The following is a 24,843-nucleotide window of genomic DNA, read 5'->3' as shown; positions in this document are numbered from 1 at the left end:
CTTCCTCTGAGGCCAAAGTGAATAGAGAGAATAAGTAAGTTCCTCAGTCACAGGCTGGGAGCGGAGCCCCGGCAGTCTGATTCCGGACCTGGGGTTGCCCCTCGGACCGGGAGGAAAGCAGCAGAGAGGCCCATTTCATGACGTTTTACACGGCGGTACAATTTCAAATTCAATCTCTCAATTCGTGCAAAGCAGAGGTGAGGAGAAAGGAGAGTAATTGCCCCAAAACTCATCCTAAGGGGGCCCGGGGCTGCCCTACCAAGAAAATGGCACCATACTTACACTGTAGGAGAGACACAGCTAAGTGTCCTGGGAGCCTCTCCAGCAACAGCTCTCTCCTGCCCAAACCGAGCCCTTAGCTACATCTCTGGACTCTCTGTCAGATGCTTCCCTACGCTATTCTTTACATAGACTTCTGCCTTCAATTCTTTGCTCCCCCAGTTTTATTGAGGAACAATGGACAGATGTCACTGTGTAAGCGTAAGGCCTGCAGCATGACGGTCCAAGTTACGTACGTTGGGACACGGTGACCACAACAGGTCCAACCTACATCCGGCCTCTTATGCAGACACAATAGAAAGAAAAGAACAGAAAAGGAAAGAAAAGGCCTCCTTGTGATGGGAACTCAGGACTGACGTTCCTCACCTCTTCCCTACAAACCACCCAGCAGCGTTAGCTGTACCCATCCTGTGGGACATCACACCCCGGTGCTTACCGCGTGACTAGAGGTTTGCACCTCGCGACCAGCTTCCTCCGGCTCCCCTCCCCCATCCCCATGTCCAGTAACCACTGGTCCAGTAACCAGTGTCCTGGTCTCCTTTCCTGAGTTTGTTTTTTTATTTGTTCGCATTTTAGATCCCACCTATACGTGAAATCACACGGTCTTTGTGTTTCCCTGACTTATCTCATGAGCATAATTCCCTCAGGATTCAATGATGCTGTCACCAACAGCAGGATTTCCTCATTTTTATGGCCGAATAATATTCTATTGTATATCTATACCGCAACTTCTTTATCCCTCCATCCATCGATGAACACTTAGGTTGTTTCCATGTCTTGTTGTGTTTTTTTTTTTAATTCTTTTTTTGTAATTGTTTTTTTTTTTTAATTTTTTTACATTTGTTTACTTTTGAGAGACAGAGAAACAGAGCACACGTGGGGAGGGGCAGAGAGGGAAGGAGGCAGAATCCAAAGCAGACCCGAGGCTCTGAGCTGTCAGCACAGAGCCCGACGCGGGGCTCGAACTCACAAACCGCGAGATCATGACCTGAGCCGAAGTCGGACGCTCAACCGACTGAGCCACCCAGGCGCCCCTACAGATGCCAACTCTTGCCACACAAGTAAAAAGACTGAGATGAGGGAAGGTCCCCGAAGCCCCCCACACCCCACGACAGGTCACCTGTCAGACACAAGCCTCAAGCAAATACTGGTTTCTCTTCTCTGCTCCCCTGGTCTTCCTCTGGCTCTCCCTGACCTCTCTAACACTACCTCTGTCCCCTGCCCCCTGGCGAACCTTCCAGCCTCAGCAAGAGGTCTGAGGCGAAGGCAAGAGCCATCCTTGGGTTGAGTCGTTCATGCCACATGCTCCCCACCTCATCCCAAACCCTGTCACCGGCACGACCGCCCCACCGGATGTCTTCCTCCTATGATACACCCACCCTGAGGATAAAGTGCCCCCCCAAGTGGCACCCGTGTGGCCCGCGCTGTGGCCACAGCATCTGAAGCCACGTGAAGCCACACACATCCTCAGCAACAGCTGAGCCAAGGCTCACACAAGGCCGACGGCGCTGGTGGTTCTGGAACGGAATTCCCAACCTTATCTATCGCCTGCTTCAAGGCCCAGAAACACGGGGGAGGGAGAAAAGTCAACTTTATAAAGTAATGAACGGCACCGCCCCCTCTCAGTCTCCTCTCCTACAGTCACACCTGTGCCTTCAGGGATGAAGACACGATACAATACACACAGTTACAACGTGTGGCCAACAAAATAAAATCGCATGCGGTGGTTCCGCCGGTGTGGCTCCTTTAAAGCACTGAGTCCCCCGACTAGCCCTTCCGTCACTTCCCGCTGCTTCGCTGGCCTCTGTGTCCTCGCTTCTGAGTTTCGAGACTGTGATCCCCCCACACGTTCCTCGTTCGGCTCGGTCTCCTGGAAGGAAGGTCCGTGGCCTCCCTGGGATGTCTGTGGCCTGGATCCCGCAGCCTCTGCTGTTCTCGTGGACAGTCTCTTCTGCCTTTTTGTTTTGCTTTGTTTCCTTTCTGGTCTCAAACTATTGTCTCCTGTCCTCCATTCCCGATCTAGCAGTATTCATGTCTCTCTCTCCTCTTTGTATGTTCCTCTGTTTGGGTTCTTTTTGTTACTTGACTTGGGGAGGAGCGTATCACTGTTCAAGTATTATTAATCTTTCTTTGTAATTTCTGGCTCGATCACACAAAACCTACTTATTTTTTTATTTAAAATTTTTTCATGTTTATTCATTTTTGAGAGACAGAGGAAGACAGAGCACGAGCGGAAAAGGGGCAGAGAGAGAGGGAGACACAGAATCCGAAGCAGGTGCCAGGCTCCGAGCTGTCAGCACAGAGCCTGACGGGGGGCTCGAACCCACGAACTGTGAGCTCATGACCTGAGCCGAAGTCGGACACTCAACCGACTGAGCCACCCAGGCGCCCCACAAAACCTACTTATTTTAAAAGCAAATTCCGTTCACTCGACTCAACCAATAGTTACCGAGCGCCAACTATGTGCCCAGCGATCATGCTACAGCAGGGGTCACCTCACTCACAGAATTTACAGTCCGGAGGTTGCAGCGGGCAATGTGGATGTTCTTTTCACCAGGTTATAAAGAACAGGAAACAGTATTGATCCAAAGCGCTAGCTGGTAGAGGGCTTCCACAGAGCACAGGGAAATAAACACTTTTAAACAGCGTAAGAAATCCAAGGCCTGGAAAAAGACAAGACCCCCTCCTCTATTTTAGGAGTTGTGTCAGTCATTTAGAATCAGAACAAAGAAGACACGTCCAAACCTCACATCCACCGTATTATTCGCCTCGTGGTCAAACACTTCAAAGGCGTCTTTGATTTTTTTGTGGAACTCTGCTACCGTTATGTCTGCAAAAGACAAAGTAAATAAAAACTGTTTTAATTACTCTCCCTTGGGATTCGGAACAGAAATTTCAGCCGCTCAGCTAGAACTTCTCAATAAGGAAGAGCACGCGGAACTCTCCTCATCTGAACGCACCAGTTAGCGTGCTTCCCTCCCTCTCGAGGAGTCAGGGAACGGACGGACTCTTGTTTCCCGAGGCACGAGACACACACGGTGCATTATCGGAGTACCTACGCCTCTCGAGTACACAGCCTCACGGGGTTTACGCGTGTACAGGGTCATGGGGCCACCGCAATCGAGACACAGGAAGCTTCGAACACGGCGTGTCTCCTGTCCCGAGTCGTCTGGGCAGAGAGTCCCAGCCAAAGAGGCAGAAGGAACCCGGCACTAGATACTGACTGTAGGTCACCGGCATGCCCACCTGCCCTGCTTTATCCTGTGCCCGAGGAGGGCGGAAGCCGGGGGCTGGGAAGGCACGCAAAGGCCACACATGACACTCTCTCAAAGAGCTTTCAAACGAGTTTTGAGACTAAGAATTACTTCTCTGAAACAATTAGGAAGCCATTTATTCGGTAAGTATTTATTGAGACTCTACTATGTGCTGGACACGACTGTCGGTGCTAAGGTTACAGCGAGGAGCAGAATGAACACAAGTCCCTACCTCGTGGAGCTGCTTTAAATGAGATGATGGATCACTGGAGGGTTCTAAGCAGTGCTGTGACATAGCCTGCCTTACATCCACTTCAGCTACGATGTTAAGAATATACTGGAAAGGGGGGCCTGGGTGGCCCAGTCGGTTAAGCCTCTGACTTCAGCTCAGGTCATGATCTCACAGTTCGTAGGTTCGAGCCCCACTCCGGCTCTGTGCTGACAGCTCGGAGCCTGGAGCCTGCTTCGGAGTCTGTGTCCCCTCTCTCTCTGTGCCCCTCCCCTGCTCACACTCTGTCTCTCAAAAATAAATAAATGTCAAATAATAATAATAATAATAATAATAAAAGAATATACTGGAAAAGGACACCTGGGTGGCTCAGTTAGTCAAGCGTCTGATTCTTGGTTTCAGCTCAGGTCATGATCTCACCGTTTGTAGGTTTCAGTCCTGCATTGGGCTATGTGCTGACAGTGCAGAACCTGCCTGGGATTCTCTCTGTCCCTCTCTCTCTGCCCTTCCCTGATCACTCTCTCTCTCAAAATAAATAATTAAAAAATATTTTTTTTTCAACGTTTTTTATTTATTTTTGGGACAGAGAGAGACAGAGCATGAACGGGGGAGGGGCAGAGAGAGAGGGAGACACAGAATCGGAAACAGGCTCCAGGCTCTGAGCCATCAGCCCAGAGCCTGACGCAGGGCTCGAACTCACGGACCGCGAGATCGTGACCTGGCTGAAGTCGGACGCTCAACCGACTGCACCACCCAGGCGCCCCAAGAAATATTTTTTTAATGTTTATTCATTTTTGAGAGACAGAGACAAGAGCATGAGCGGGGGAGGGGCAGAGAGAGAAGGAGACACAGAATCCCAAGCAGGCTCCAGGCTCCGAGCTGTCAGCGCAGAGCCCGACGCGGGGTTCGAAGTCACGAACCATGAGATCTTGACCTGAGCTGAAGTCGGACGCTTAACCAACTGAGCCACCCAGACTCCCCTTAAAGGATGGCCTGGAAAGGGACAAGGGTGGAAAGAGAGACTACTTAGGAGGTTATTGCAATATTCTAGAGGGAGACTGATGATGGCAGGGATAAAAATGGAAGCAGTTGGAGACGGTGAGAAATGACAGGATTCTGGATATATTCTAAAGGGCACAGCAAACAGGACTCGCTGATAAGCTTTGGTGTTAGGTGCAGAGAAAAAGATAAGGATTGAGGTTGACTCCAACGTGTCTGGCTGAGTGGAAGCCTAAAGGGGGAAAATGCAGTGAAGTCTCAAATTTTATTTTTTAGATACTAAGTAAAACTAGGACACCTAGAAAGGGAGAGATTGAGTTTATATAATTATTTTAATTATAAATAGAATACCATCAAATTATAGAAAATGGGGGGAGGGGGAATTTACTCATATTCCCTTTACCCTAACATAACCACGAATCATTTTGCTAGATTTTCATCCAATCTTTCTTTGCACACAACCTTTAGTATACTGTATTTCATATACCATCCTTTCGCTCAACAAAAACTTACTGAATACAACACTACGTACTAGGTTTGTGTCAGATGCTGTATCCACATTTATAACCAGCAAGGTATCAACCAAAGTTCAGAGGGGTTGCTCTCTCCCACACTCTAATTGCTAGTACTCCTTAGTTAAGAACCGTAACTCTTGGGGCGCCTGGGTGGCGCAGTCGGTTAAGCGTCCGACTTCAGCCAGGTCACGATCTCGCGGTCCGCGAGTTCGAGCCCCGTGTCAGGCTCTGGGCTGATCGCTCAGAGTCTGGAGCCTGTTTCCGATTCTGTGTCTCCCTCTCTCTCTGCCCCTCCCCCGTTCATGCTCTGTCTCTCTCTGTCCCAAAAATAAATAAACGTTTAAAAAAAAAAAAATTAAAAAAAAAAAAAAAAAAAAAAAAGAACCGTAACTCTTAATTCCTTCACTCAAACGTTATACCTTTCCAGGCTACAACATAACCTACCTAACCTTCCATTTTTAACACTACCAAAGGAATATGCCACAACTTACTGATATTAATTTTTCTGTATTATAAAAAACATGGCAGTGAACCACATTTGCTAACTTCACAAGCAAAAAACAAAAAAATGTCATCTGATTATTTAAATTTACTCTCCTTTGATCACAAGCGGACTGCTGTGAACGATCGGTTCTTGTTGTCTGCTCACTCCTCTAGGATCTCCCGTTTTTTCTTGGCAAGTTTTGTAGGTGCTCTTTAAATAATGAAGACTTGGGGCGCCTGGGTGGCGCAGTCGGTTAAGCGTCCGACTTCAGCCAGGTCACGATCTCGCGGTTCGAGCCCCGCGTCAGGCTCTGGGCTGATGGCTCGGAGCCTGGAGCCTGTTTCCGATTCTGTGTCTCCCTCTCTCTCTGCCCCTCCCCCGTTCATGCTCTGTCTCTCTCTGTCCCAAAAATAAATAAACGTTGAAAAAAAAATTAAAAAAAAAAATAATGAAGACTTAACCTTGTGTCATAATTACTGCAAAAAAAAATTCCAGGTCAGTTGTTTGCATTTGTTTTTCTAAAATAGAACGAGCTTCACATCCTTGCTGACCATCCATAGCATACCAGATTATTGGAAGAAAAAAAGGATACGGAAGAAAGTCTAGATTAGGTAAAAATCACTTTGAATCCTACCACGTGGATTTAGCTACTCTCTTGTTGTCCTCTAATCTAACTTGCACTCAACAATAAATTGTGAGCATCCTGCATTTCAAAAATATGTTTATTACATTATCATTTCTAGTGACTGCTTGGTATACCATTATAGAGATTTATCATAATTTATTTAACCAACCCTCTAAGTGTAGGCATTTCGGCTGTTTCCAATTTTCCATTGTTATAGTTATTCTTTGGTGAACGGCTTTGTCCATTTTATCTTTGTGAGTTTGTCTTATCATCCCACTGAAATACAGTGAGTTGCGACAGCTGAATTTGTGTGGGACATTGGGAAGGGTCTAATTAGTCATAATAATGTCTTGGGAAAGTCTCACTGGTTGTAACACTGCCAGTGCAGAAAACTGATGTCTGCTTTCTAAGTTTAAGGTCATGTTATTAATTTTTTTAAGTTCTTATTCAAATTCCAGTTAGTTAACGTACAGTGTAATATAGTTTCAGGCGTACAATTTAGTGATTCGGCACTTCCATACATCACCCCATGGTCATCACAACAGGTGATGACTTAATCCCCATCACTTATTTCACCCATCCCCCGCCCACTTCCTTCTGGGGACCATCAATTTGTTCTCTATAGCTAAGAGTCTGTTTCTTGGTTTGCCTCTCTTTTTTCTCCCTTTGCTCCTTTGTTCTGTTTCTTGAATTCCACATATGAATGAAATCATAGGGTATTTGTCTTTCTCTGACTTATTTCACTTAGCATAGAACTCTCTAGCTCCATCCATGTCATTGCAAATGGCAAGATTTCATTCCTTTTATGTCTGAGTAAATTCCATTGTATAGATATACCACATCTTCCTTATCCATTCCCCAGTCAATGGACACTTGGGCTGTTTCCATAATTTGGCTGTTATAGGTAATACTGCTATTAATCAGAGTACATGTATCCCTTTGAATTAGTATTTTTGTATTCTTCGGGTAAATATCTATCAGTGTGATTGCTGGATCGTAGCGTAGTTCTAGTTTTAACTTTCTGAGAAACCTCCATGTTTCCCACAGTGGTTGCACCAGTTTGCATTCCCATCAACAGTCCAGAGGGTTCCCCCTTCTCCACATCCTCTCCAACACCTGCTGTTTCTTGTGTTGTTGATTTTAGCCATTCTGACAGGTGTAAGGTGATACCTCATTGAACTTCTGGCTTGTATTTCCCTGGTGATGAGTGATGTGCAGCATCATTTCAAGTGCGTGTTGGCCATCTGCGTGTCTTCTTTGGAGAAATGTCTGTTCATGTTTTTTGTCCATTTTTAATTGGATTATCCATTTTTTGAGTGTTGAATTTTATAAGTTCTTTATATTTTTGAGGTACTAACCCTTTATCAGATATGTCATTTGCAAATATCTTCTCCCATTCCACAGGTTGCTTTTAGTTTTGTTGATTCTTTCTTTTGCTGTGCAGAAGCTTCTTCTCTTGACAATAGTTCATTTTTGCTTTTGTTTCCCTTGCCTTAAGAGGGATATTTAGAAGAAGTTGCTATGGCCAATGTCAAAGAGGCTACTAAGTGTGTTCTCCTCTAAAATGTTTATGATTTCAGGTCTCCCATTTAGGTCTTTCATGCATTTTGAATTTATTTGTGTGTATGGTGTAAGAAGGTGGTCCAGTTTCATTCTTTTGCATGCTCCTTTCCAGTTTTCCCAACATTTGTTGAAGGAGACTGTCTTTTTCCCATTGGATATTCTCTTGCTTTGTCGAAGATTAATTGACCATAAAGTTGCGGGGTTGTTTCTGGGTTTTCTACTCTGTTTCATGTGTCTGTTTCTGTCCCAGTACCATACTGTTTTGAGGACTACAGCTTTGTAATACAGCTTGAAGTTTGGATTTGTGATGCCTCCAGCTTTGCTTTGCTTTTTCAGGTTGGTCTGGCTATTTGGGGGCTTTTGTGGTTCCATAAAAAAACACATTGTAGCCATATTTGTTCTTCCATGAGCATGGAATGTCTCTCCATTCCTTTGCGTCCTCTTCAATTTCTTTCATCAATGTTTTGTAGTTTTTGGAGTCCAGGTCTCACCTCTTTGGTTAGGATTTATTCCTAGGCATCTTATTGGTTTTGGTGCAATTGTAAATGGGCCTCTTTTCTTAATTTCTCTTTCTGCTATTTCATTATTGGTTTATAGAAATGCCACTGATTTCTGTACATTGATTTTGTAGCCTGCAAATTTGCTGAATTCAACTACCAGTTCCAGGAGTTTTTTCATGCAGTCTGTAGGGTTTTCTATATAGAGTATCATGTCATCTGCAAATAGTGAAAGTTTGACTTCTTTCTTGCTGATTTAGATGCCTTTTATTTCTTTTGTTGTCTGATCACAGTGGCTAGGTCTTCCAGCACTATGTTAAATAACAGCAGTGAAAGTGGACACCCCTGTCTTGTCCCTGACTGTAGAGGAAAAGTGCTCAGTTTTTCCCCATTGGGGATGATATTAGCTTTGAGTTTTTCATAGACAGCCTTTATTATGTTGAGTCATGTTCCTTCTAAACCTACTATTGAGTGTTTTTATCATGACATTAACTTTAAGGTCACTGAAAAATTATATTATCTTTTATTTTTAGGTAGTCACAGCAGATGAGTTTTCTTTTCCTACTTTAAATTTTTGAAACTTATCCTCTGAGGAGCTTCCTGGTTGGTGCATATATGGAGGTCCTGGCAGAGAGGCCAATCCGGGGAGGGCACGGAAACACCACACACTTGCCCTCATACCTCACCCTATGCCCCTCATATCTGGCTGGTCCTGGGTTGGACACTCGGGAGGAATATTGGAGGTTCAGTCCAACTCTTGACTGGAGTTGTGAATACTTCCTACAACGCGGACAATGTGCCCTTCTCCAGACTTTGCCTGATGAGCTCTGCAAGACAGAGAACCGCCCACAGGCAGCCTATCTCAACGCCAGACAGACACTTCTATGGTGATATCTGGTCTTATAGTGTACTGCTGTCACATCCCTAAGCCAAGTATAAATGATTTTCGTACTATCCAAACATTCTTTGTTGGGGAATTATTCTAACTTTTAATCGATGTCTAAATAAAGGATATATGCACCCCAGTGTGTATGCAAGACAATACAATGGGTGTGAAGAAAACTTATAATTACAATGGGAAGGGGAGGGGAGGGGAGGGAGGAACTTATCCTTTGAAAGGACCAAGAAGGAGAGAGAAAATCACCTTGTTCTGGAGATTTGGTGAATACTCAATTCAATTTTTTTCTACAATTTAAAAATACATTTTACGCTTTCATACATATGACATTTATTTTGACTTGATTCAAAGTGACAGACTAGCTTCTAAGTTTAGTAATTTCTAATTTTCTAAGCATTTGATTTATTTCCTCCTACTTCACAATGTGATCTAGTGTCCTATGTGATGGAGACTACTTCTATTGACTGTGTATTCTACTGATTCTATTCTGATTTGTATGTCTAGTCTTATGCAATTAGCATACTAATTTATTTATTGCCACTGTATTGGTCTTCTTTTTAGGAATGTTCATTGATATGTTCCCCAGTTTATTCTTCCAAAAGAAATTGAGAAATTCAAATAAAGTTTAGAAAGGCCAAATAAATACCACTGGGAGTTGTACTGCTATTGCAATGAAGCTACACAGTGAGAAAGAATGAAGATTTTTAAATATGTAGTTTTCACATCTAAGCGATATATATTAGTTATACATCCCTTTTCTATCTCTAAATTAAATATTCCACATTATAGTTTTCCTCCTATAAGTCATATACAATTCTCCAAGAAGACTATGCCTGAGTATTTTTATGGGTTTTGAAGATTTCAAGTGAGAATTTTTTTTTTTTATTAACTTATTTATTTGGAGAGGGAGAGTGTGAGCAGGGGAGGGGAAGAGAGAGAGGGAGAGAGAGAATCCTAAGCAGACTCTCCACTGTCAGGCAGAGTCCCATGCAGGGGTTGATCCCAGGAACTGGAAGAAAATGACCTGAGCCAAAATCAAGAGTCGGATGCTGGGGCGCCCGGGTGGCGCAGTCGGTGAAGCGTCCGACTTCAGCCAGGTCACGATCTCGCGGTCCGTGAGTTCGAGCCCCGCGTCGGGCTCTGGGCTGACGGCTCGGAGCCTGGAGCCTGTTTCCGATTCTGTGTCTCCCTCTCTCTCTGCCCCTCCCCCATTCATGCTCTGTCTCTCTCTGTCCCAAAAATAAATAAACGTTGAAAAAAAAAAAAAAAGAGTCGGATGCTTAACAGACTGAGCCACCCAGGCGCCCCACGCGGGAATCATTTTTTAAAACCCTGTAATTTTGGGGAGTTGAGGTAAATGCTGAGTGTCTTATTGCTGCTACTTACGTTATGTGCATCTAGTTCCTGAAACTTTTATTAATTATAATCGCTTTCCAGTTGGTTATATTTTCTGATCTTACGTTTTGTCTCCTCTTTCTAAAATTTATACTTTTTAGTTCCTCTTCATGACTTATCACACTAAGCAGCTACCAAAACAACTTCAATGCATCAAGTGCTGGTGATGATTTTTGGTTTTTAAAAAAGTATGTGTTTAAGTTTACTTATTTTTGAGAGAGAGACAGAGAGAGAGAGAGGGCACATGCGGGCACGTGCAAGTGGGGGAGGGGCAGAGAGGGAGGGAGACAGAGAATCCCAAGCAGGCTCTGTGCTGACAACAGACAGCCCCATGTAGGGCTTGAACCCACAAACGGTGAGATCATGACCTGAGCCGAAGTCAGATGTTTAACCGACTGAGCCACCCAGCCGCCCCGAAGCAATATTATTATTTAATAGATTCGAGCACTAGTCTTTGACCAGCAAAGTTCATGCTGACTTGTGTCCTGAAACAGGAGTTACCTACAGCTGAAGGCAGCATTCCTCGATTTCTCTAAGCTTACATATAAACAACAGGCACTGGGGCACCTGGGGACTCAGTCAGTTAAGCGCCTGACTCTTGATTTCCACCCAGGTCACGATCTCATGGTTCGGAAGATCAAGCCCCACGTTGGGGTCGGCACTGAGAGCGTGGAGCCTGCTTAGGATTCTGTCTCTCTCCCTCTCTCTCTGCCCTGGCCTCACTCACTCTCTCTCTCAAAATAAATAAACTGAAAAAAAAAGAAAAGGGGGTACTAACTTTTAACACCTTCTTTTCAATATTTTCTAAATTTTCTGCAGCGCACTTTTTCACACACATTCCTCAAGATGCTTCTCAATAAATGACTTCAGTGATCAATATTTCCGGGAACCTTTGAATACTACAGTCTCCTCTTGGAAATACGTGATGCGTGTTACTATATTAAAGTCTTTAGGATGTTCTACAGCAAAGAAACCTGTTCACCTTAACGCAGCGTTTTCCAAAAGTACCTGATCATGTAATCTCCTTTCTCCAATCATCACCTGTCGGGAATAATTAATGCCTGAATTGAACTCTGGGACTTCCCTAACTCAGGAATCCTCACCTACTGGCCACTGGCAACATGTGAACGGATAACGGTCACCAAAAATACTGATCCTCTCGTCCTTCGCTGTGGCCAGATGAGGCCGGCAGCTGAGCACATCTTTCTATTCCAGGGCTTCCCAAAGGAGGTTCAGGGGAGCACAGGAGCTGATGGCATGTCCCTTCCCACGGGTGGCAAGCACAACAAATGCCAGCAGATACCCACTGCCCCACATCACCAAGGAGGTGATCTACCACATGGGCTCTCATTTCAGAAACCATATACCAGGGGTGCCTGAGTGGCTCAGTCGGTTAAGCGTCTGACTTCGGCTCAGGTCGTGATCTCACCGTTTGTGGGTTCCAGCCCGGCGTCGGGCTCTGTGCTGACAGCTCAGAGCCTGGAGCCTGCTTTGGATTCTGGGTCTCCCTCTCTCTCTCTGCCCCTCCCCTGCCTGCTCTCTCTCTCTCTCTCTCTCTCTCTCTCTCTCTCTCAGAAATAAACACTAAAAAACATTTTTTTTTTTCGGGGCGCCTAGGTGGCGCAGTCGGTTAAGCGTCCGACTTCAGCCAGGTCACGATCTTGCGGTCCGGGAGTTCGAGCCCCACGTCGGGCTCTGGGCTGATGGCTCGGAGCCTGGAGCCTGGTTCCGATTCTGTGTCTCCCTCTCTCTCTGCCCCTCCCCCGTTCATGCTCTGTCTCTCTCTGTCCCAAAAATAAATAAACGTTGAAAAAAAAAATTTAAAAAAAATTGTCTAAATTATATTTGCCAATTAAAGGATACATTTTTAGATTATATAAATATAATTTCAACTGTTAGAATATTTTTTAATTTTTTTAACATTAATTTATTATTGAGAGACAGAGAAAGACAGAGCCTGAGCAGGGCAGGGGCAGAGAGAGGGGGAGACACAGAATCGGAAGCAGGCTCCAGGCTCTGAGCTGTTAGTACAGAGCCCAACGTGGGGCTCGAACCCACAATCCACAAAATCACGACCTGAGCCGAAGTTGGATGCTTAACGGACTGAGCCACCCAGGTGTCCCCAACTGTTAGAATTTTTTAATGGTTGAGAAAGATGCTTTTACATTTTTTCTCATTGGTGGTAAACTATCAAAAATTGAAGCATAAAATCTGATATTCTGGAGGGCAGGTGTCTGGCTGGCTCAGTTGGCATGGAGCTCTCAATCTCAGGGTCCTGAATTCAAGCCCCACTCTGGGTGTAGAGCTTACTTTTAAAAAAAAATAAAAATAAAGAAATAAAAAGTATTCTGGGAAGCAAGCTGAAGTTCTTCATTAAAATTTTTAAATATATAGGGCGTCTGGGTGGCTCAGTTAGTTGAGCATCCGACTTCGGCTCAGGTCATGATCTCCCGGTCTGTGAGTTCGAGCCCTGCGTCGGGCTCTGTACTAACAGCTCAGAGCCTGGAGCCTGCTTCCGATTCTGTGTCTCCCCCTCTCTCTGCCCCTCCACCACTCGTGCTCTGTCTCTCTCAAAAAGTAAATAAACATTTAAAAAATTTTTTAATAAAATGTTTAAATATATTTGGAACATTTATATATATATAAATTCATCATTTACAAATTTCCTAATACTCTGTGTTTTATTTTCTTATAAAAATAATACAGGAAAGGCAATGATTTTTTTTTTCATTAGGCCCCATGTTCATCAGGCCTCAAATTTCCCCTAGCTGTTTACCCCAGTAGCCTATACAAATATTATATTCCATGCTCATGTTTGTAAGTGTTAAAGGCTGGGAATATCACTCCCCTAAGGTAAATCACCTAAGTCCTTTGAGAGTGTGTCGCTCATTCTCCTGGTCAACTATCTCAGGGATTTAAGGAATATTAGCAATATTTTGCTCCCCTTGCTGCTTGCAGCCCCTTGCTCCTAGCCCGTCATGTTTTTTCCAACTCCTTTGATTAAGAAAAATGTCAAACATACAGAAAAGGTGCGAGCTTGGGGTGGGGGTGGGGGGATGGGTGAAACAGGTGATGGGGATTCAGGAGGGGCACTTGTGATGAGCATCAGGTGATAGATCACTATGCTGTACACCTGAAACTAATATTACACTGTATTTTAACTAACTGGAATTAAAATAAAAACTTTAAAGAAAAGCAAAGCTGAGAGCTCAGCACCGTAAGCAACTCTATACCCGCCACGTGCATTGAACGATGGCTAATATTTTTCCATGTGTGGCTTCCTCCTTCTGTCTCTGTCCCTAAATACATTGAGACATGACAGTACCTCATCCCCAAATGCTTCGGCATGCATTTCCTAAAAATAAGGACAATTCTCCCACATAACCCCCACGTAATTGTGACGTTCTTAAAAAGGAGCAAGAATTCACTAAAATCGTCTAACAGCTATTTCAATTTTCAGATCTCTCCAGCTGTATCATCATTGCCACTTAGTTTTTCCAACCCAAACTCTAGTCAAAGTTTGTGTGCTTCATTTGTTCTTAGTTATTTATTTATTTTGGCCTCTTCTAAACTGAAACAGTCCCCCCGCCCCCATCCTTCCTCAGCCTCCTCTCCCTCCGGGCCATGAAACCAGCTTGGTGAAGAGACCAAGCGTCGCAGTGTCTTACAAAGCGCCCTCCATCCCGGCGTGGCCTGGGAGCGTCCTTGCTTCATCCTGTTAAAAACTCCTACTCCATTAAGTTTTTTGTTCCTTCAGGACATGTCACCTACTCCTCCTCCTCCTCGTTGCTGCCTTCTATTGATTCTCTGATCACTGTCCTTCACTTTTTTTTTTTTTTTAGTTTTATTTATTTACGTAATCTCTACACCCCATGTGGGCTTGAACCCACGACCCCAAGATCAAGAGTGGCATGCTCCCTCCGACTGAGCCAGCCAGGCGCCCCTGATCACTGTCTTTCCAATTTCACCCCCGAGCCAGTTCAGAGGGCCCATATTCACAGTCCTATCTGATCGTCAACACCCTTTGATTGTACATAGGAAACACTTCTGAAATCTGTCTCTCTTCTTCCATTCCCACTGCCACTGCTTAAGTGCAAACCCTCATCATTTCTGGCCTCAATTAATACAGGATTAATATTTGCTGTCTTTTTGCCTGCTGTCTCCTTTCCCCCTCTTCCCATTCCAACCTTCAAGCCACAGTCCTTGCTAGGATGATCCTTCTAAAATAAAAATTTGCTCACATGACTCTAAAATCTTCCAATGATTCCTGGGGTCTTAAAAAAAACAAACCATTCGTGGGCTTAACCAAGCCCACGAAATCCTTTATGAACTGGGCCCCACCTATCTCAAAAATGTCATTTTGTAACACTTTCCTGTACAGATCTCCCATCTCGGAAATCTTTGTGGTTTCCCAATCATTATGCTTTTCCATAGCACCATTGTGCTTGATAGTTCTTCTGTGTGGAACAGTCCTCTCCTTTATCCTGGCTGACTCTACTCATCATTCAAGGCAGTTTAAGAGTAACACGCTTTTTGAAGGCTAACCTCATCCTCTTTTTCAGTTAGATGTAATTAGGTAGCATCGACGGACATATCTATCATATTATTACATCGAACTCTATGGTAGTTATTTATTTATTTAGCTTATTTATTTGTTTCTTTTCCATACTTGTAAACACCTTCAGAATAACTTTGACAGTCAAACATCTTAAACATACTAAAAGCTCAATAAATGCTTCCTAAACAGTTAATAATTAGATAGGAGATAATTCCATATCTCATATGGATATGGACATTCCAGAGTTTCCCTTTTTGGTGTTTTGTTGGGTATTATTGACAGAGTTATATTTATTTCCTTCCTATAATGAAACTGGGTGATGCTTAGTGGTTTTCTACATTATAGAACAATTTGTGTAACAAGAGAATTGTCTGTTTGCTAAGAAATTGGCAAGGAAAGGATTAAGGTACTTAGGAAAATGAGAGACAGTAAAATGTAGTGGTTAACAAATTCATTAACATATTAAAAGGATTACACATCATGACCAAATGGGATTTATTCCAGGAGTGCCAGACTGGTTCAACATACAAAAATCAATCAAAGTTATACACCACATCATTGCAGCACTATTGGGTATTACCCAAAGAAAACAAAGACACTAATTCAGCACAAGTTCCGTCAATAGATGGATGGATAAAGATTATACACACACACACATACACATACATGTATATGTATATATTTAATATATATACACGTGATACATATATATATGTATACACACACATAGTGGAATATTACTCAGCCATAAAAAAGGATAAGATCTTGCCATTTGCAACAACATGGACGGACCTAGAAGGTATCATGCTAAGTCAAGTAAGTCAGACAGAGAAAGGCAAATACCATGCGATTTCACTTATATGTGGACTCTAAGAAACAAAAGAAAACAAACAAACAAAAAGTAGAATTAGACCTATAAATATAGAGAGCAAACTGATGGTTGCCGGGGGAGGAGAGGGATGGGTAACATGGGTGAAGGGAAGTGGGAGACACAGGCTTCCAGGTATGGAATAAATAAGTCACAGGAACAAAACGTACAGGACAGGACATATACTCAATGGGAGTGTAATAGCATGGTGACAGATGGTAGCTACACTTGGAGTGAGCATAGTATGATATGTGGACTTGCTGAATCACTATGTTGTACACCTGAAACTAATGTAATATTTTGCGTCAACTATACTCAAAAAAACTCCGAAAAACAAAAAACAAAGTTATACATCACATTAATAGAATAAAGGATAAAGGGCTACGTAATTATTACAACTGAAACAGAAAACGCATTGGGTAAAATTCAACATCCTATAACAATATCAATAATCAGAAAACTAAGAATAGAAGAAAAATTCCTCAACGTGATGGTCACGTATGAAAACCCAGAGCTAATATCGTATTCAATGGTGAAAGACAAAGATTTTCCCCTAAGATCAGGAACAAAACAAGGATGCCCTCTTTTACCACCTGTATTCAACATAGGATTGGTTGTTCCAGCCAGAGATCTAGGCAAGAAAAATAAAAGAGATGCAAATTAGAAAGGAAGAAGTAAAATTATCTGTTTGCTGTGACATGATGACATGTAGAAAACCCTAAAATACCACAAATAAAACTGTCAGAAGCTAATAAAGGAAATCAACGATGGTGCAGGATACGAAATCAACACACAAAAATCAGTTGCATTTCTATCAATAACAATGAACAATCTGAAAAGAAAATTTTAAGAATAATTCCATTTACAGTAACATCAAAAAGAATAAAATACTTAGGAATATATTTAAGCAAAAACCTGTGTGCTAAAAACTACAAAACACTGATGAAAGAAATTAAAGACATAAATAAGTGGAAAGACATCCCATGTTCATGGACTGGAAGACTTACTATTGTTAAGGTGATAACTCTACCTATTATAGCTTGGATTGTACCCTCCTCCCCCCCACCATTCGTATATTGAAGTCCTAACCCCCTAAACTCAGAATGTGATCTTGTTTGAAATACGGTTGTTGCAACTGTAATGACTAACCTGATAAAGTCATATGGGAGTAGGATGAGCCACTAATCCAGTATGACTAATGTCCTTATAAAAAGTGGAAATGTGGACAGAGAGACAGATACACACAGAGCATAAACACCATTTGGAGATAAATACAGATATCAGAGTGATGCAGCAGGAGCCAAGGAATACCAAAACTGGCCAACAACCCACCATAAGATAAGAGAGAAGCATGATTCTCTTTCACAACCCTCAGAAGGAGTCAATCCTGCCAACATCTTGATGTCACACTTCTAGCCTCCAGAAACCGTTAGACAATACATTTCTGTTGTTGAAGTCATCCAGTTTATGGTATTTTGCTACAACAGCCCTAGCAAATTAGTATCAAAGCGATGTACACCTTCAATCTAATCCTTACCAAGATTCCACTGGTGTTTTTTTTTGCAGAAACAGAAAACCCACCCTAAAATTCATGTGGAATCTCAAAGGGCCCTGAATAGCCAAAACAATCTTGAAAAAGAACAAACCTACAGGACTCATACTTCCCGAATTCAAAACTTATGACAAAGTTATCATAATCAAAACACTGTGGTACCGGCATAGGGACAGACAGACCGATGGAATAAAATGGAAAGCGCAGAAATAAACCCTCACACATGGTCAGCTGATTTTTGACAAGGGTGCCAAGGGCACTGAATGCAGAAAGGACAATCTTCTCAACGAATAGTCCTGGGAAACCTAGCTATCCATGTACAAGAGTGAAGTTGGATCCTTATCTTGTACCATACACAAAAATTAAATCAAAAGGAATCAAAGACCTAAATATAAGAGCTCAGACTATAGAAACCTTTAGATGAAAGCAGGGGAAAATCTTCATCCGTATTGGATTTGGCAATGATTACACGGATATGACCCCAAAGGCAGAGGAAACAACCAAAAAAATTCATAAACTGGACATCATTGAAGTTAAAACTTTTGTGAATCAAAGATGCTATCAAGAAAGTAAAAGACAACCCACAGAATGGGAGAAAATGTTCGCCAACCATATATCTGATAAGAGATTAACATCCAGACTGTATAAAGTACAACTAAACAACTAAAACAACCCAAGTTAAAAACATGCAAAAACGTTGAATAGACATTTCTCAAAAGAAGTTATATAAATGGCTCATACGTGCATGAAAAGATGCTCACTGGGTGAGCAAATCAAAACCACAATGACATACCACTTCACACCCATTAGGATGACTATTATCATAAAAATGAAAAATAACAAGTATTGGTGAGGATGCGGAGCCCTTGTGTATAATTGGTGGAAATGTATACTGGCACAGCCAGTGTGGAAAATAGTACAGAAATTCCACGCAAAATTAAAAATCAAATTACCATATGACCGAGCAATTATACTTCTGGGTACACATCCAAAATAACTAAAAGCAGAACTCAAGCAGATATTTCTATACCAATATTCATAGCAGTATTATTCACAATGGTTCTAAGGTAGAAACAACCTGAATGTCTGTTGACAGATGGATACATAAACAGAATGTGGGACACACACACACACACACACACACACACACACACACACACACACAGTGGAATATTACTGAGCCTTGAAAAGGAAGAAAACACTGACATGCTACAAAAGAGATGAATCTTAAAGGCATTAAGCTAAATGAAAATAAGCCAGATAGAAGGACAAATAGTGAATGATTCTACTTCCATCAAGTACTCGGAATGGTCAGACTCAAAGAGACAGAAAGCAGAATGGTGGTTGCCAGGAGCTGGGAAGAATGGGAAGTTATTGTCTAATGGGTAGTTTCTGTTTGGGATGATGAAAAGTTCAGAGAATAGACAGTGGTGATGGTCGCACAGCACCGTGAATGTAATTAATGCCATTGAACTGTACACTTGAAAATGGTTAAGGGGCATCTGGGTGGCTCAGTGGGTTAAGCATCCGACTCTTGATTTCGGCTCAGGTCATGATCTCATGGTTCGTGAGATCAAGCCCTGCTCGATCTCTGCTTGGGATTCTCTCTCTCCCTCTCTCTGCCCTCCCCTCCCCCCCCCCAAAATAAATAAAAATTTAAAAATAGTTAAAATGGTTTAAAAGAAGTTATAAGAATGAAAGTTTAATTAACCATTCTAGTAAAATTGTTCTAAAATTGACAGTGGTGACAGCTTGCACATACCCATGAATATACTAAAAACCACTGAATGTACACTTCAAAAAATGAACTGTATATGAATTATACACCAATAAAGCTGTTATAAGAAAAGGGGAGGGATGTTAAAATTCTTATACTCACAGAGAACATGATTATGTAAGTAAACATTTCCCTTATTCTAATGAGAAGTGTGTAAAAAAAAGTTACTGAAAAATTAAAAATAAAAATATGCCAATTGCTTAATGCAAATTTTCTTTCAGAAGAATCCAAAAAATACATTTTATGTGTAAAGCCAATCCATTTCATCTCTTCCTTTCCAATCTGTATACCTTTGATTTTTCTTTTCTTGTTGGGCTGTGAACAAAATGCCACAGACTGGGTAGCTTATCAACAACAGAAATGTATTTCTCACAGTTCCAGAGCAGGAAGTCTGAGATCACGTGACCAGCATGGTCTGGTGACCAGGCACTCCTCCAGATTATGGACTTCTCATTATAGCCTCACATGGTGGAAGGGGTTAGAGAGCAATAATCCCATGCATTAGGCCTCCACCCTCATGACCCAGTCACTTACTAAAGGCCCACCATCTATGAATACCATCAGCTTTGGGGGTTGGGATATCAAATATGAGTTTTGGGGAGACCCAAACATTTAAACGGTACACTAGTACATACAGTACCACATTGAAGAGGAGTGGTGAGAGGGGACACTCTTCCCTTGTTCTTGATCTTAGTGGGAAAGCCCCAAGTTTCTCACCATTAACTATGATGTTAGCTGTAGATTTTGGCAAATATTCTTTATCAAGTGGAAGGAATTTCCCTCTATTTCTAGTTTACTGAGGGAATAGGTGTTGTATTTTCTCAAACACTCTTTCTGCATCTATTGATATGATCATGTGAATTTTCTTTTTTAGCCTATTGATGTGATGAATTACCTCACTTGCTTTTTGAATACTGAACTGGCTTTGCATACCTGGGTCATGGTGTATAATTCTCTTTGCACATCGTTGAATTTAATTTGCTAATACTTTGTTGAGGTTTTTGCATCTATGTTTACCAGAGGTGTTGGTCTATAATTTTTTCTCTTATAAGGTCTTTGTCTGGTTTTGGTCTTAGGATGATGCTGGCCTCATAGAATGACTTAGGAAGTATTCCCTCTGTTTCTATTCTCTGAAAGAGATTGGAGAGCATTGGTATAAATTCTTCCTTAAATGTTTGATAGAATTCATCTGGGTACTTTATGTTTTGGAAAGTTGTTGTTGATTCAGTTTCTTTAATAGATACAGACCCACTCAGATTGTCTGTTTTTTTTCTTGGGTGAATTTTGGCAGCTTAGGTCTTTCAGAGAATTAATCCATTTCATCTAAGTTATTAAATTTGTGAGCATTGAACCGTTCACATTATTCTTTTACTATCTTTTTAATTTCCATGGGATATGTTGTGATGCCCCCTCTTTCATTTCTGATCTTTGTCATTTCTATTTTTTCTTTTGTAATTAGCCTGGCTAAAGACTTACTGATTTTATTAATCTTTTCAAAGAACAGGCTTTTGGTTTCATTGATTTGCTCTATTGATTTCCTATTTTTTTTATTTCATTGATTTCTGCTTTATTATTTCTTTTCTTCTTCTTCCTTTGGATTTAACATGCTATTCTTTTTCTAGTTTCCTAAGATAGAAACTTAAATGACTGACTTTAGATCTTTCTTCTTTTCTAATATATGCATTCAATGCATTTCTAAGCACTGCTTTCACTGCATCTCTAACAAGTGTGTATTCTGATACACTGTATATTTAGTTTCACTTATTGTGAACTATTTTAAAATTTCACTTTATATTCCTTCTTTGACCCATGTGTTATTTAGAAGTATGGAGGGTTGTTTTGTTTTGTTTAATTTGAGAGAGAGAGAGAGAGAGAGAGAGAGAGAGATTGAGAGATGCATGTGTGCAGGGAAGGAACAGATGGGGAGAGATTCTTAAGCAGGCTCCATACTCAGCACGGAGCTAGCTTGGGGCTCGATCCCACAACCCTGAGATCATGACCAATATCAAGAGCTGGACGCTCAACTGACTGAGCCACCCAGGAGCCCCAGAAGTATGTTTAATCTCCACATATTTGGGAATTTTCCAGTCATCTTCCTGGTACTGATTTTTAGCTTAATTCCATTGTAGTATGAGAGTGGACACTTCTAGTCTTAAATTTGTTAAGGTTTGTTTTATGGCCCAGAATATGGTCTATCTTGATTCATGTTCCATGTGAGCTCCAGAAGAATGTGTATTCTGCTATTGTTAGATGAAATAGTATATAGCTATCAGTTATATCCAGTTGACGGATGATGTTTTTGAGTTCAATGAACCTCCTTACTTACTGACTTTCTGTCTGCTGGATCTGTCCATTTCAGATAGAGGGGTGCTGAGGGGTGATGACTAGTAGATTCATCTATTTCTCCTCACAGTTGTTGCCTCATGCATTTTGACACTCTGTTTTTTAGGCACATACATGTTAAGGATTATTATGTCTTCTTGGGAGAATTGACCCCTTTATCCTTAATGTGATATGCCTCTTTATCCCTGAGTATTTGCTTTCAAGTGTCCTCTGTCTGAAATTAACATAGCCACTCCCAATTTCTTTTGATTACTGTTAGCATGATGTATTTTTTTTCCATCTATTTACTTCTAATCTATATGTGTCTTTATATTTAAAGTGGGTTTCTTGCAGACAACATATAGTTGAGTCTTGTGGGTTTTTTTGTTTTTTTTTTAATTTTTTTTTTCAACGTTTATTTATTTTTGGGACAGAGAGAGACAGAGCATGAATGGGGGAGGGGCAGAGAGAGAGGGAGACACAGAATCGGAAACTGGCTCCAGGCTCTGAGCCATCAGCCCAGAGCCCGACGCGGGGCTCGAACTCCCGGACCGCGAGATCGTGACCTGGCTGAAGTCGGACGCTTAACCGACTGCGCCACCCAGGCGCCGCTGGAGTCTTGTTTTTTGATCCACTCTGACAATCTCTGTCTTTTAATTGGTACATTTAGACCACTTACGTTCAAAGTGATTACTGACACAGGAGTGCCTGGGAGGCTCAGTCAGTTAAGCAACCAACAGTTTCGGCTCAGACCATGATCTTGCAGTTTGCAGAATTGAGCCCTACGTAGGGCTTCCACTGACAGTGCGGAGCCTACTTGGGATTCTCTCTCCCTCTCTCTCTGCCCTTCCCCCCGTTTGTGTATGCTCTCTCTCTCTCTCGAAATAAATAAACTTTAAAAAAATCCTTAAAAAAGTGATTACTGATATAGTTGTGTTAATAAATACCATATCTGCTGTTTTCTATCTGTTGCCCTTATTCCTTGTTCCTATTTTTGTCTTCCACTCTTTCTCTGCTTTTTCTGGTTTTAACTGAGCATTTTATAGGATTCCAAGTTCTGTCCTTTCATAACATATACATTATACTTCTTTTTTAAAATTCTTTTTTTTAAGTTTATTTATTTTGCAAGAGAGACAGAGACAGAGAGAATGAGTGGGGGAGGGGCAGAGCCCAACGCAGGGCTGGAACTCACGAACCATGAGCTCATGACCCGAGCCAAAGTCAGATGCTTACCTAACGGAGCCAGCCAGGCACCCCTAAATCCTTTTTAGTAGCCCTAGAGTATGCAATACACATTTACAACCAACCCAAGTCCACTTTCAAATACTATACCACTTCACATGTAATGTGAGTACCTTACAATAACAAAATAATCCTAATTCCTCCCTCCTACCCCTCACATCATTGCTGTCATTCATTTATATAAGCAAACATAAGCATACGTGTGTATATGTACATAAGACATATACATAAGCATACATAATCAAATACATTGTTGTTAGTGTAATTTTGAACAAATTATATCTATTAAAATCAATTAAGAATAAGGAAAATAGAAGTTTTATTTTACCTACCCTGATTTTTTCTTCAGTGCTCTTCCTTTCATAGAGATCCCAGTTCCTGACCTATATCATTTTCCTCCTCTTTAAAGAACTTTTTTTTTTTAATATTTATTTATTTTCGGGAAAGCGACGGGGACAGAGGACCTGAAGCAGGCTCCGTGCTGACAGACTGACAGCAGTGAGCCTGATGTGGGGCTCCAACCCATGCACTGTAAGATCATGACCTGAGCCGAAGTCGGACCCTCAACTGACTGAGCTACCCAAGAACTTGGAACATTTCTTGCAAGGCAGATCAACCGAAAATAAATTCCTTCAATGTTTGTTTGTCTGAGAAAGTCTTTACTTCTCTTGCATTTATCTGGAGCATAATTTCTTAGGATAGAGAGTTCTAGGCTGACGGGGGTTTTCTCTGAACACTTTAAATATTTCACTCAACTCTCATCTTGCCTGCATGGTTTCTGAGGAGAAGTTGTATGTAATTCTTTTTTTTTTTTATTTTTTTTCAACGTTTTTATTTTTATTTTTGGGACAGAGAGAGACAGAGCATGAATGGGGGAGGGGCAGAGAGAGAGAGAGACACAGAATCGGAAACAGGCTCCAGGCTCTGAGCCATCAGCCCAAAGCCCGACGCGGGGCTCGAACTCACAGACCGCGAGATCGTGACCTGAGCTGAAGTCGGACGCTTAACTGACTGCGCCACCCAGGCGCCCCTGATAATTCTTAATACATAGTATTCATAAACTGTTTCTGAGTGAAGTGACCTGTTTCTTTCAGGATTTTTTTTCTTTTTTTTTTTTTTTCTGTAGTTGGAAAATTAAATGCCTAGGTGTAGTTTCTTGGCATTTGTCCCTGTCGGTGTTCCCCCGTTCCCTGGATCTGCGGTTTGGTGCCTGACATTATTTAGGGGAAATAGTCATGATTGTTTCAATTTTTTTTTGTTCCTTTCTCTCTTTCTTCTTCTGAAATTCCCATTTTGTATATGTTACATCTTTTGTACTTGCTCCACTGTCCTTAGATATTCTGCTCTGTTTTTTTTTTCAGTCAGTTTTTTGTTTTTTGTTTTTTTTTAGTTTTTTAAGTTTTTGATATATCCTCAAGCTTAGAGATTCTTCCTTCAGTTGTGTCTACTGATAAGCTCACTGAGGTCATTCTTCATTTCTACTACAGTTTTTGATCTCTAGCATTTCTTTGTGATTCTTTCTTAGGATATCCATCTCTCTGCTTATATTGCCTATCCTTGTATGCCGTCTAGTTCATCCATGAGAGCCCTTAGGATATTAATCGCAATTTCTTTCTTAATTCTCTATGATAATTCCAACATCCTGCCGCGTCTGGTTCTGATGTTTGCTGTGCCTCTTCTAGTTGTGTTCTTTTGCCTTTTGGTATGCATTGTAATTTTTTCCTTATAGCTGGGCATGATGTGCCAGGGAAAGGAACAGGAAGGCCTTTATAATGCAATGGTGAGG

The 24,843-nt window shown here is 41.8% G+C and overlaps 1 protein-coding gene across 1 annotated transcript in view; it reads right to left on the bottom strand.

Annotated features, from left to right (window-relative positions):
* The window catches only part of DRC8 (dynein regulatory complex subunit 8), a 133,334-nt gene that overhangs the window by 66,063 nt on the left and 42,428 nt on the right, over positions 1 to 24,843 (bottom strand). The window contains exon 2 of the mRNA XM_040451867.1: positions 3,025 to 3,109. Within this exon, the coding sequence (XP_040307801.1) occupies positions 3,025 to 3,109 (85 nt within the window). The remainder of the gene's footprint in view (positions 1 to 3,024; positions 3,110 to 24,843) is intronic.

Source organism: Herpailurus yagouaroundi, unplaced genomic scaffold, assembly GCF_014898765.1.
Source record: "Herpailurus yagouaroundi ecotype Mexico unplaced genomic scaffold, PumYag 205, whole genome shotgun sequence".
Classification (NCBI taxonomy): Eukaryota; Metazoa; Chordata; class Mammalia; order Carnivora; family Felidae; genus Herpailurus; species Herpailurus yagouaroundi.
The sequence above is the reverse complement of the archived record's forward strand: the minus strand, read 5'-3'. Positions and strand labels throughout refer to the sequence as shown.